Source organism: Mytilus californianus, unplaced genomic scaffold (assembly GCF_021869535.1).
Source record: "Mytilus californianus isolate M0D057914Y unplaced genomic scaffold, xbMytCali1.0.p SCAF_3, whole genome shotgun sequence".
Classification (NCBI taxonomy): domain Eukaryota; kingdom Metazoa; phylum Mollusca; class Bivalvia; order Mytilida; family Mytilidae; genus Mytilus; species Mytilus californianus.
The window spans coordinates 55498724-55512672 of NW_026262679.1; the positions used below are offsets into that span (position 1 = coordinate 55498724).

At 33.7% G+C, this 13949-nt stretch overlaps 2 protein-coding genes across 6 annotated transcripts in view; both read left to right on the top strand.

Moving 5' to 3' along the window:
* Nucleotides 1-12215, top strand: part of LOC127734920 (ficolin-3-like) — a 32642-nt gene extending 20427 nt beyond the window's left edge. For both annotated transcript variants that reach the window (XR_007997824.1, XM_052244957.1), the window contains one exon: nt 7811-12215. Coding sequence is in view for 1 of the 2 variants with exons in the window: in XM_052244957.1 (XP_052100917.1) it covers nt 7811-8019 (209 nt within the window). In the remaining variant the exon portion in view is untranslated. The remainder of the gene's footprint in view (nt 1-7810) is intronic.
* The window catches only part of LOC127734918 (fibrinogen-like protein 1), a 166323-nt gene that overhangs the window by 76969 nt on the left and 75405 nt on the right, over nt 1-13949 (top strand). The gene's annotated exons all lie outside the window — the stretch shown is intronic.

Here is a 13949-nt window from a genome sequence, read left to right on the forward strand (position 1 = left end):
ATTTTCACCATACCTGAAAAGAATAAATAGTATTTAGCTGAACCTGAACTATTCTATATTTAATCAAAGATGGCTGTCGTTAGACCCAACGGTGACTTTGAGATTAAGAACAGCAAGAAGGGTGTTGTACCTTTGATCTTTGTTTTTCCGTGTGCGTGCAGTGATTTCGTGTCATGTATTGATACACTATATCTTATATTCTGTTCTATTAATTATGCAGACGTTTCATGTACGGTCAACCCATATTCTGACCCATGTTAGGTTGTGAACAATATAATTTTCGATTTTTTTTTTTGTTTGGTCAAGTTTAAAGACAAACAACAAATATTATGGATGGATATGGCCAGAGTATGAAAGATGAGGCAAGATGAACATACAAACCGCCGAACCATTAATTTTGGCAAGCCTGTGCTTCACTGGTACAATTCCCCCCGAAACCCCACTGAAAATTATTAGCATCACCCTTACCGGTCTCACTTGCTTATCTGTTTACAACAGCTTTTAATATTCTCGACGCTTAACAATAAGTGGTCCTTCCGGTGTCAGGAACCTTTCAAGTGCACCTTGCAAATTGTTTACATACTTTTTTAGCAAGCTTGGATTAGTATGTCCCATCATTTCCATATACATTTCTTTCTGTAGCACATATATTAAGTGCATTATAATGGAAATACTTTATTATCATATCATATAAATCATGTACAGATTTGTGTTTTATACTTACAATCACTGATGCTCAGTGCCAGATTTGTTTTATACTTGCAATCACTGATGCTCAATGACAAATTTTTGTTTTATACTTGCAATCACTGATGCTCAGTGCCAGATTTTTGTTTTATAATTGCAATCACTGATGCTCAGTGCTTAGTTCCTTACCCGGATGTTTACACACTTTCTGGCAAGCTTTATGTCGATACTGTATAACTAACGCATCAGGACGCAGGATGTATTTTAAAAAGAATCAGGTGAGGCATCACTTCATCAGGTTATACTATAATTTATTAAGAGAATATATTTCAGAGTGGAAAAACTAAATTTCTAAAATTGGATATAACTCAAAATGGGCTTTTGAAGATTTTTGTTTACTGACTATTGTAGCGACTGCTTGATTCATCATCATCCGATCATTGACAATTGTCGTACTCATTTTCTTGGACAAGCTCAGTGCGCAAATTCAAACTTGGTAACATGTAGGTTACGCCGTGAACCAAAATATTCGCAATTTGAAACCAAATCGAAAACCAATTTTAGTTTTCTTCCGTTGATTTAAAAGATTTCAGCTTCATTAACTAAATAGGGGAATATTTCAAAAAGAATACAGCTGTCTCATTATCACATATACGGAAGTTGTAATCCTTGCAGGTCACAGATAATGGTTTAACATCTTGTGATTTAATAGCATGATCGTGTTGGAATCCATTTTAAGGGGGCACGGTAGTATTTCCTGGCCCATAAAGGATAATGATAGCCTTTTTAGAATTTTCACCACTTTCTAACACTGCCAAAAATTCTACTTTAACAGTTAACTGAAGTACTTTCCTTATACTATTCAGAAATGAATTTGAATATGTATCATGACCGTTTACTTTTTTTGATATCTTTAAAAAACTAAGGCCACTAGTGCTTTTAGGTCTTTTATCGTGCAGTGAATACAAAATTTAAAAAATTTCTCCAAAAATTCTTTTTCACCTGTATGTAAAATTATTTCATATTTTTCTACACCTGATTCATCCCTCAGTTTGGGAAAGTATGTTCAGTTGATACTGTATTTTTTGTCCAATCGCACTGTTCAGATACATTGACTTAAGTAGGGTACACAAAAGAGCAACCTAAGTTCTTGAATGCAAATACTACCGTGCTACCTTAACCAAGACCTTACAAACTTGAAATCAATCATGACACCTATGATGCATAAACTGCTGACTAGGAAACAAATTACAATAAATAATACTAATCTGCACTTATTTCTTACCAAAAAAAAATTAAAAAGTATACCCCTACCCCAGCTGGCAGATTTTCACTTTTTTTTCTTCTAAACATTTTTACTTAAGGAGTGAACAAAACCCAAATATATGTTGTTTCAAATCAACACAGAAGTAAACCATGGTGATTCAGGAGGAATTATTGGATTGCCAACTCTATTTATAGTTAATCTGACTGAAAGAAACAGTTTAAGCACCAAATCATGAAAAATGTTAGTAAAGTCCATTACACATTTTACAGCATGCCTTACATTCCTTTAAGCATTTCCAGATTATGAAGGCAATATAACAAGACTCTTCAGATGGCAGTTAACTATTATTCAAAGATCTTTTTGACAATACATGTACTAGAATATATCTCTTAGTTGACTGTTTATCTATTTCTCATGTATGCATCAAGTTAAATTATGTCCCCTTACATAATCAATTTAGCTTTATTGTGCTTTTCAGGGTCAGAAAATCAAATAAATTAATGACATTTGCATGGAAAATGAATAAACTATTTAATCTTGCTGATATACAATCATAATCACATACTTTGTTCCCAAAAAATGTCTTGTCAATGTAAAGAAACCCCTATTGCTATCTCTATTTCAGCTAAATATGAGGGCTAAATGAATAAGTAAGGACCCTAACCACTTACTGGTTCCAAAAATGCTCATACTGGTGTCATGTTACCACAGAACTACAAATCAAACCTAAAGAAAACTAGTATAGCTGTACTTGTGTGGAAAAAAATAAGAAATTATGCACTTTATTCATTTCGGTGAAAATAATAGGACGTGCAGGCAACTAAAATAGGTCGCGTCTCAAATTCCAGCTGTTGCACATGTGTCAGACACTGCGAAAAGTTAAAGCGAACATTTATAATTAAAAATGTATCGCAAGTTACATAAAAATAATGAAGTTCTACTTTCTAGGTAAATTTTAACATTATAACCCACAGATCAGGCAAAATTTGCTGAATCAGCAATTTTCACTCCCAGGGGTGGAATTTAAGGTCTGTTTTTATTCTAGTTGCCCTTAATCAACTTTTTATTGATAAACTTACAAATTGAATAGGTAAAAAAATACCTTTATTGATTTAGTGTAAACATATATCTCCCAGTTAAGGGGGCACGGTAGTATTTTCTGGCCCATAAGGGATAATGATAGCCTTTTTAGAATTTTCACCACTTTCTAACACTGCCCAAAATTCTACATTAACAGTTAACTGAAGTACTTTCCTTATACTATTCAGAAATGAATTTGAATATGTATTATGACCGTTTACTTTTTTGATATCTTTAAAAACCTAAGGCCACTAGTGCTTTTAAGTCTTTTATCGTGCGGTGAATACAAAATTTTAAAAAATTCTCCAAAAATTCTTTTTCACCTGTATGTAAAATTATTTCATATTTTTCTACACCTGATTCATCCCTCAGTTTTGGAAAGTATGTTCAGTTGATACTGTATTCTTTGTCCAATCGCACTGTTCAGATACATTGACTTAAGTAGGGTACACCGTACACAAAAGAGCAACCTAAGTTCTTGAATGCAAATACTACCGTGCTACCTTAATCGTCAAGAGTATGATTAGCACTAATGTGTGAATGAAAAGATTTTATGGGTATAGAAACGTACAATACCCATACTCCATATCAATGTTCATCATATACTGACCGGCCCGAACCATACCCTCTAATGTATGCTAATCGAATATTATGCATGTACTTAACACTCTTTCTCTTTATTGGACCATTTTTCAAGCACAACTGCCATTAATATGATAAAGGCAGATGTCCATACATGTATATTTGTAATGGTGCTCTGTGTATATGGTATAATTGTTAATTCGTCCCCTTTTACCTCAAGATCCCTATTTGATTCAGAGTCAGCTGCCAAAACCTTTGTAGTCTACTAAATTTAAGTTTTGTCGGTTTTCTTGCCACAAAATGTAATTTTTTTATAGCTTTATCGGTGCCCTTTAATTTTGAAAGTAATAATTACAGCGACAGCATTTTTCAGAGACTATAAAATTCAATATTCATTTTTTTGTGATACCCAGTTCTTTTATTTGAACAAAACAATGGTCTCTCTTACTTTAGTAAAACATGTAAATCTATATTTTTCCCGGCCGAAATTTCTCCTTCATATGACCGGGATATGTACACTTTATCTTACAATTCCTAAATCAAAACCCCGTGACACACCCGTGTAACATAAACATGTTGAGAATTGTATGGCTAAAGATACCCGTAAACTGTTGTGGAACGTTGCACCAATTCCAGCCATCTCATGATGATCACTCGCTCTGTCCATTGAAATGTAACCAAGAGTCAGTGTTGGTAAGATTGGTAACTGCTGGCGTTGGAATGACACTAATGTTTCTAGACTTTTTGCTCTTTCGTCCTGCCGAGTTCCAATTTTTTCTGTTGTATTTACTATTCAAGGGCATATTTTCTTCCCTGCTTAGCCTCGGAACAGAGATGTTGTAATACTTTGAGGTTTTGTTGGGGATTTTGAAGCGGCATGGTGCGATGACATGTCACCCCTCATTATATAGACTGACTGCTTTGTTTGAGATTTTCTTCGCTTAGTTTTGTCTTTTGGTGGTGACTTAGACTTTGCTGCCGGTTTTCTGTGCTGCTTAGGTGGTTTCATGATTGCTGTTGGAAGGGGTCCGATGGATTCGATTTTTTACCAAGAATGCGAGCAGCATTTTGGATTTGGTTGACGCATAAATGACGTCACGTATTACGAATGGAGGGTAAAATTTGAATCGATCTGAAAATATTTCCGGAAAAGAATTAGTTTTCACTTTGATTAAACCAGTTTATCCTAAAATGATAAACTATATTATTTCTGATACATATATTTACTTGACAGAATCAGAAGTCTTGAAAAATATACATGTAGTTTAGATTCAGTTTAATCAATATGAATGTTTAGATTAAACAGCCAGTATTGTTTAATGAAGTTCAAATTAGAGTCAAGTACATTCATATCGTAATTGCCGAGAACATTTAGAATGAACACTGAAACTGCATAGATGTCGAGAAAATTCACTAGTTCATTCATATCGGGTTCCCGCGTGTTGCATTAATGTAACCTATAAGGTTATTTTTACAACCGGCGTGAGATAAATTGAGAGACTTACAAAGAGTACATTACGCTTAATGTTGATTATTTGTAAACTTTTAAATTGCAAATATAAAAAAGTGTTACTGCATTGTATAACTTCAAGTCTAGCTATATTCATTGTATTTAAAAAAAAATATGTTTTCGAACAAAACATGTATACTAGTAGTCACACTTGAAGAAAAAACATGCGTATAATTGTACTGTTATAGGTTTATGTTGACATAATAACCTACAAATTATCATGTGGTTTCTTTATTATATATCATGTAATTCATTGAAACACAGTTACCATGGTTACGGTAACCGGAAAAAAATATAATATCCAACTTGATATTCCCGATTCTAACTTCTAACCAACCAACGGGACAGTTGCATTTAAAGAAAAAGCTTTTCAGTTTGACAATTTTTACATTTCTTTTCTTCTGTGTCTTTTTTGTTAAGAATTAATTATGATTTGATGTCTTTTGATAATTTGTGTCACTGAGATGCTGTCTGATTGACATATACTCTTCTTGGCATTTAATTTATAAATAGTCTACATCAATCAACACATTGGTTACTTCCATAAATTGTTAAGTTTTTTTTTCAACAACGAAACTCATTAAATATTACGAGCCGAGATTTGTGATCACACAAAATGTAATCGTATTTGTTCAACTAAACGACAGGTTTCATATTATACTTGAATGATATATATGTTCATGCAAATGTTATTGTTGGAGTCTTAAAGAATACTTCATACAATTCATGTGCAAAGAATATATCTAGTCAGGAGAACTAAAATGATCGGGTGATATTTTAATTTTTTACTTATTTTCCTATTTGTTATTTCATATTTGATATTTGCTGTTTTTGCTATCAATGGGCCCAAAAAATAAGGCCTCAAAAAAGAAATTAAATGAATATATCAGTATGATGAAATCGTTGAAAATAGAATTATAATGCCAAGTCAAATGTTTTAGGAATAAGATCGGGTACCTTTCATTTTTGATGAATTTATTTTTCACGCCAAAAAATCTTAAATGAACATTGATCTTACTAGGTTTATCTAAACTGGTCATATCGTACTAACATTTTTTTCTCAAATTATCTTTAATGAGACACCGAACTTTTATACATAAAAAAACTAAATCGTATTGTCACCATTATTTGATTTTATTACCACCGAACATGTATTAATCTTTCAAAAGAACTTTTTGATGTTATTACATAAATCATATTTAAAAAAAAAAGTCCTATAAACTTTTTAGAAAAATCTTCATTTTATGAATGGGTATGTTTGTATACATGTATACATGTAGTATTTACGTTATTGTGTTACATCATTGTCGTTTGTTTTAAGGCGTTGAAAAACCTTTGTCGACACCGTGCGATTAAATGTCTATTGTAAATACACTGTAATAAGTGGGCGTAACGGACGAATGTTTTCCTCATCTGACCTAGTCAATGGATGGTCACACTGGGTCAATGGTTGGTCACACTGGGTCAATGGATGACCATGTCTATGCTGCTATGGGTTTATTAATAGACTCAAAACGAATATTTTGATAGACCCGAAACGAATTAGAGCTTGTTATTATTGACGCTTGCTGCTTTCAAGGAAGCTTCATGTGTTGGAGAATGGGTTCCTTGTGGTAAATCTGAAGTCATCCTTTCGAAAGTTTAACGAAAACCATCATGATTTGTTTGAAGGTTATGGAATACCAGTGTGAAAGATGACCCTGGATATGTTCAAAATGTCGTAGTCAAAATCCAGTCTTCTTTTCCTCGATTCCGACATCACCAATGGTTAACTTGCCATGAGCAATAAGACAATGCCGCAGGTGAATCAGGATTTGCCTATCATACAGAGCTAATTAGAACAAAACCAAGTTTTTAGGGTTTCGTGTTGTTCAATTTTATTTTTCTGTGCAGTGTTTTAAAGACTGTGGTCGCCTTTTATAAAAAAAAAAATAAGGAGATGTGGTATGATTGTCAATAAGACGACTATCCACAAAAGTTCAAATGAAGTGGATGTAATCAATTATAGGCAACCGTACGGCCTTCAACAATGAAAAAACATACCGTATAGTCGGCCATAAAGGCCCCACATGAAATATATGAAACAATTAAATTGAGGAAATTAACGGCCTAATTTATAACAAAACAATTTACGAAAAACAAATATGACAGACATGAACCAACCATAACCACTGAACTACAGGATCCTGTCGTTTTATATTTTTGCTCTGGTGCTGTCTGTTTTAATCGACTTATAATTTTGGATTGTCCCCTCGGTACCTGTCTGAGGTTAAAGACTATACGCTGCCAGCTACATGTCTTTCAGTTATTTTGTAGTTCGTTTGATGTCACATTTACGTATACCCAACATCTACTATATTCATATTTCAAAACGTACGCAATATATTATTACATACGAATTCTAAAAACTATAAAAGTGTCATTTGACTCTTCCTGGCAAGAAATGAGTAAAAATGGAATGAATGTTAAACTGTATTATAATTCAAACCGGTAACAAGAATACGATAAACAAAATTCATATGTATGTACTTTTAAAGTACATGCTTTAAAAAAGGAAGTTATAATGTGGTTTGCCTGGTAAACAGGAGAAAAGGTGTGCATCACGCGAGAGTAACATAATGTCAGAAATTGAAAGTGTAAGTAGCAAAAGTCTTTATATACATGAGAGCTTTTTACAATTGCAGGAAACTGGATGCAGGGCAACAATGGAAACCCTTTTACGACCTATGATCGTGATTATGATTCTAGTTCTAGTAATTGCGCTGATCCTGGGGGAGCCTGGTGGCACCGGTCCTGCTCGAGTTCATATTTGAACAACGACGATAGCAACCATCTGTATTGGCACCCAACAGCTTATATCAATTCTTACATGATGATACAAAGAACCACATAAAATATTTGAATAACCATGATTCAAAACAAACCCATGACTAGATTCTTCCTTGTGGATGGTACCGGTATTAGTTATGTATATGCCTTTTTTATTCAAGACTCTTTTTTAACAATTATCTTTGCAAAACTCTCTGCGGAGATTCTACAATCTCGGTATATGAAAGTATTATTCTCTTCGAGAGATGTTATCAGTTTGTCATATGAAAAGTTGGGATTTTCTTCCATATTTACATGTAACATTATTAGTTACGTAAATAAAACGTTCAAGAAAGAACCAAAGATTAAACATTTTGTGTTGAATCATGAAGTCGTTTCGTTTGAGACATTTATATTACTTTTAAAGCTAACAATGTATAGTGCAATTACACGAATATAGTGTGAATATTATCCTCAGAAGATATTATATTGCAAGAACTATTCAAGTGTTATCAATATTCCACAAATGAAACCTTTATAAATCTTTATGCACAAACCCTTTAATCATGAATAAATGAAATGTTGGGTATTCCTTAATGTAATAGCTACCCAAAACATGAACCCGCTATGACAAAACTTTTTATATGACATGAGCACCCTTTGTCAGTAATAATAACTTCACATTTTGATTGATATTGTTCAATGTGTGCTTTACCGGCGAATTCACGCGGATTGTTGAAATGATTATTGGATAAACTGTGTTTGTCGCTTATACACTTATGTAGGTTGTGCGTCAATGTTTGACTTTTTCAGTATATTTTAAATTGTAAGTGTATTTTTGTCATTGAAACATGTGTTATGTGTAACAAAATTGAGACTCAATTGTTTAGATTCATTTTGGCAACAAAAGAAAGAAGCATGTATAACAATAACAATTATTTCCCCATGCATCTTCGGTAGTATTAAATTCTTCAATTGTTTCAAAATGAGGTTTAATTTTATTGATAATTGTCAAGATATTATTCTTATTGTACAAAGTTAGGAATAAGACAGTTGTTTTCCATTCGTTTGATGCGTTTGAGCTTTTGATTTTGCCCTCTGATAAGGGACTTTCCGTTTTGAATTTTATTGGATTTCGATATTTTTGATATTTTACTTTTGAACAACGCTGCGCTCACACCGAGACTTAAACAAGTTTAAAACAATTTTAATCAAATTTTAGAAAATATGCATAAGGTATCAATCCGTTTATTTTGAAAAAGCTAAAAGTTATCAAATTCCTTTTAATACAGAATTGATTGATTGGTTGGTTTATATCACGAATATGTACAAAAATTAGAAGATTTCTGAATTAAGCAATGTTGGGAGTTTTGACTAGTCATATTCTTTCCTGTCACTATGCATATTAAGATTATTTTGAGCATGAAAATTATGACGTGTTGTTTTCACTTTTTACGTATTTATTGTTGTGCATGTAGTTAACGTCGATGACGGTCGTCTGTGTAGTTTTTTCAATTAATCAACGTCATTAACATGTATATTTGCTGATTATTTCTTTATGTTCATTAACATTATATAAATAAATGTAATTATAAAAAAACAGCCGACAATGCAAACAAAAATCAAAAGGCACACGGAGGTCAACATACATGTACAGTTTTCAACAAAAGATAAGTGTCTATTGTTTAATAAAAATGGCATTCGAAAATCTTTACATTCGATACTTAAATTTCACACATTTCATCATTACCCTTGTGAAGAATGATATAAATAAGACTTACTTTAATGTTGCACTAAACGTCTTCTTCTGAATCTTATTACAATTCTTTCTACAGTAACAGATAGCCTGCAGACATATTATTGTGATGTATACTCAACACACGTGTTAATCAGAGTACTTAAAATGTTCTAAATATCTGCTCCCGAATCTTCATTCACAATCATTACAAATTTGCAGCAATGTCAATACTTTTGATTTTTCCACACTCTACATTACTTCTAAAGCTCAATTGAAAGACCGTCTATATCTTGTAATGATTTGTTTTCTTTGCAACAATTGGAATAGTAGCCTCAAATATCAAATTTAAGGCCACCAAAAATCTTATTTGTGACAACAACACATACACCGAAAAATCTAGCGTAGAATATCATATTGACTGTAAATAATATTCCACACAGGCATAAAGTAACAAAGCTTTGTGCAAGAACCTTTTTGATATGAATTTGAAGAGATGTAGAGCATTCGTCAATAAGACAATGCGACACAAACCAAAACAACACAAAAACAAACACATGTATGAGAGTGTTCAAAATGACAAGAACATCATATTTTGTGAAGATAATTTAATTATTTGATGTGATTTTGTTTACTGTACTTTAGCTGCGAATATTGAACGCTAAGTTTTGGTTACCTTTTATGTTGAATATGTAGTTGCTATTGAATAAAACTGAATATTGCATCTTTTAAAATAGTTTTTTCAATGTATAATTTGTCGATTTTAAGATAATTATATCAGTAATTTGTGCAAATATAGAAGAAACTTTCAAAATATATCTTGACAGTTTATTAATTGTGATTCAAACTTTTCAACTGATTTTTATAAAATTGAGAATGGAAATGGGGAATGTGTCAAAGAGACCACAACCCTACCATAGAGCAGACAACTGCCGAAGGCCACCAAAGGGTCTTCAATGCAGCGAGAAACATCCGCACCCGGAGGCGTCCTTCAGCTGGCCCCTAAACAAATATACTAGTTCAGTGATAATGGACGTTATAGTTTGTTCTTATGTTGTACTGTAACACCACTGTCCCAGGTTAGGGGGAGGGTTGGCGCGCCTTCAGACTAGTTTAACCCCGCCACATTCTGTATGTGCCTGTCCCAAGTCAGGAGCCTGTAATTCAGTGGTTGTCGTTTGTTGCTGTATATCATATTTGTTTTTCGTTCATTATTTTGTACACAAATTAGGCCGTTAGTTTTCTCGTTTGAATTATTTTACATTTGTCATTTCGGGGCCTTTTATAGCTGACTATGCGGTATGGGTTTTACTCATTGTTGAAAGCCGTACGGTGACCTATAGTTGTTAATTTCTGTGTCTTTTGGTCTCTTGTGGAGAGTTGTCTCATTGGCAATCATACCACATCTTCTTATTTTTATATTTTAAAAATGTTTAATGTTGATAACAATTTTACAATTTTACAATATTTGTGACAATTAACTTACTTTAGGGCCTTTCAATACAAAGCACAAAGATATGATAAGAGCTATTATTTGGTCCTTGTAGCCAATTTCCTCAAACTTTTCAAACTAGTGTTAGTTTAACGGATAATCAAATAAGGCTGTGTTCAAACTGAGGCTTCAACAAGATTGAATCAATTGTAATTGAATTGTCGTATAATTATTACAAATTATGAAATTGAATGCATGCCAAACAATTGTCAATATTATAACAAAACTCTAACTTGCGTATGCCACAATGTTTCACAAGGGCATTGTGAACGCAGTCGTACATCATATACAACCATGTCATGATTATCCATTTCAGAATTTAACGAATTATGGAAAATATTTTCAAAATTGTACACCTTTACTTGGTTCACGTGGTTCATTTGTAAGTTTCGGAGTTTAGTGTTGCGTCCATTTCGCGGAACTAGTATACATTATTGTTTCGAGGTCAGTTGAAGCCCGCCTCTGGGGGCCTGATTTCTCGATGCGTTGAAGACCAATTGGTGGCCTTGGGCTGTTTTCTGCTCTTTTGTCGGATTGTTGTCTCTTTGACACATTTTTTTCCGTTTCCATTTTTCGTTCTACCTTAACGTTGTGATTTTTAAATAACAACGTCCTAAACAATGAAAATTCAGCCAATGACGTTACGTAATTTTCATTTTATGGGTACGACTAACGAAGTTACCCAATATTCTTCACTTTCTGAAGCAACGAATTGAATTATTTGACAAAAACAAGCCATTTCACATAATGATTTCGTTGAATTAAATACGAACAACAACCTTCCCCAGAATTATTGACTCAAATCACCATCCTTGAATAAGACATCTAGGTTGTGACAAAATAATTTATTGGTTATGGCTGTTGCTCATTTTGAATTTTGACATCAATATTTTGGAGGTCTCTAAATGAGGCAATGGTGGTAGATTGGCCTAATCATACTTTTTCCGTTTAATATTTACAATAAAGTTATTTGATAAGTTAGTTAATGTATTTTATGTGTATCATGGTTTCAATGTTTTGCTAAAATAAAGAATTTAAATTATGCGAAGATATACTTAGGCGTTGTTGTATTCTTAGTTCATGTCCTTAGCTAAGTCATACAAACAGCATGATATATATAAGATATTAGAAGTACGTCAATGAGACAGAAACACAACAACACAACAAATTCAGGGGACATTACGGTCTGCATACGATCTTCAATAATAGACAAGCAATTGGCTCATTTCATGACAAACCATCCTTATAATACATGGTTATTTTTAATTATTTTAGCTACTGCAATAATGATTCTTGTGAATGAGAATATTGGAATGGATTTTTTGGATTTTTTTGGAATCCACATTTGATTTACACCAAATGTTGAATAATCCTCATCACAATATTTCTGAAGTCTATCTTTTACTGCAGAAAGAATTGTTGCGACCACCATGTGCGGCTAACACTGTTCTGCAACTCTTTGGCATGAAACGAATCAAATCTAGTATTCGGACCTGTGGTATCCTTTACCAGTCATGTTGGAACGCTTGCCTGAGTTGGTCCATTGATTAAAGTAGGGGTTGGCGGATGCGACTATCAACTATCTCCCAAAAATATTCTATGGGGTTCAAATGAGAAGACTTTGATGACAATGGCAATACATAAATGTTGTTTATAGCTCAGAAGTTCATAGGTTCCCCTTGTTGTATTGGGCCGGGCATTGTCCTGCTGAAACACATTCCTTTGTCGGTAAATAACATTGAGCATATCTGGCTGCAAAATATCGTCTCTATAACTTTGAGCCGACAACTCACTTGGATGCGTATTATGTTGTTTCTACGATTGTAGGATATTGTTGATATAAAAATAAGAAGATGAGGTATGACTGTCAATGAGACAACTTTCCACTAAAGCTAAAATAAAGTGGATGCAATTAGAGGCAACCGTACGGCCTTCAACAATGATAAAAACCCATACCGTTTAGTCGGCTATAAAAGGCCCCGACATGAAAAATATGAAACAATTCAATTGAGAAAACTAACGGCCTAATTTTTAACAAAACAATTTACGAAAAACAACTATGACAGACATGAACCAACGACAACCACTGAACTACAGGCTTATGTGGGACATACACATCAAGAATGTGGCGGGGTTAAACATGTTTGTGAGCGCTCAACCCTCCCCCTAACCAGGGACAGTGGTAATACAGCACAACAGAAGAACAAACTATAAAAATCAGCTGAAAAAGACTTAACTAATCAGATCGATACAAAGCAGAAAAACATCAAACATAAACACAGACCGGACGTGGCAGGGTATTTATCCATCCCTCATCCCTATCAACAAAAAGGACACTAAGGACAGATCTGAGAGTACTCGCAATTACTGACAGCTAGATCAAAGCCAATAACAACTAATAACAAAAATCATGTATCTAAGACTAAAATATCAAGTACACATACAGATGGGTGCGGTCCTAATCTGTACACAGGTTAACTTAAAGCAGTCCTTACGACTGCTCTATAGGTTAACTTTGGAAAATTTTAGCAGACCTGTAAGTTAACTTTATCCCTAGCAGACCAGACCTCATGTCTGCTTTTATAAGACTGCTGCAGACCAGACCTAAGGACAAGTTTGCTAGAGCAGACCTGTTCCCAGGACAGGTCATCTCGACCAGACCAGAACTGTGGACAGGTCTGCTTGACCAGACCAGACCTGAGGACAGGACTGCTTGACCGGACCAGACCAGACCTGTAGACAGGTCTGCTTGACCAGTCCAGACCTTTTGACAGGTCTGCTTGACCAG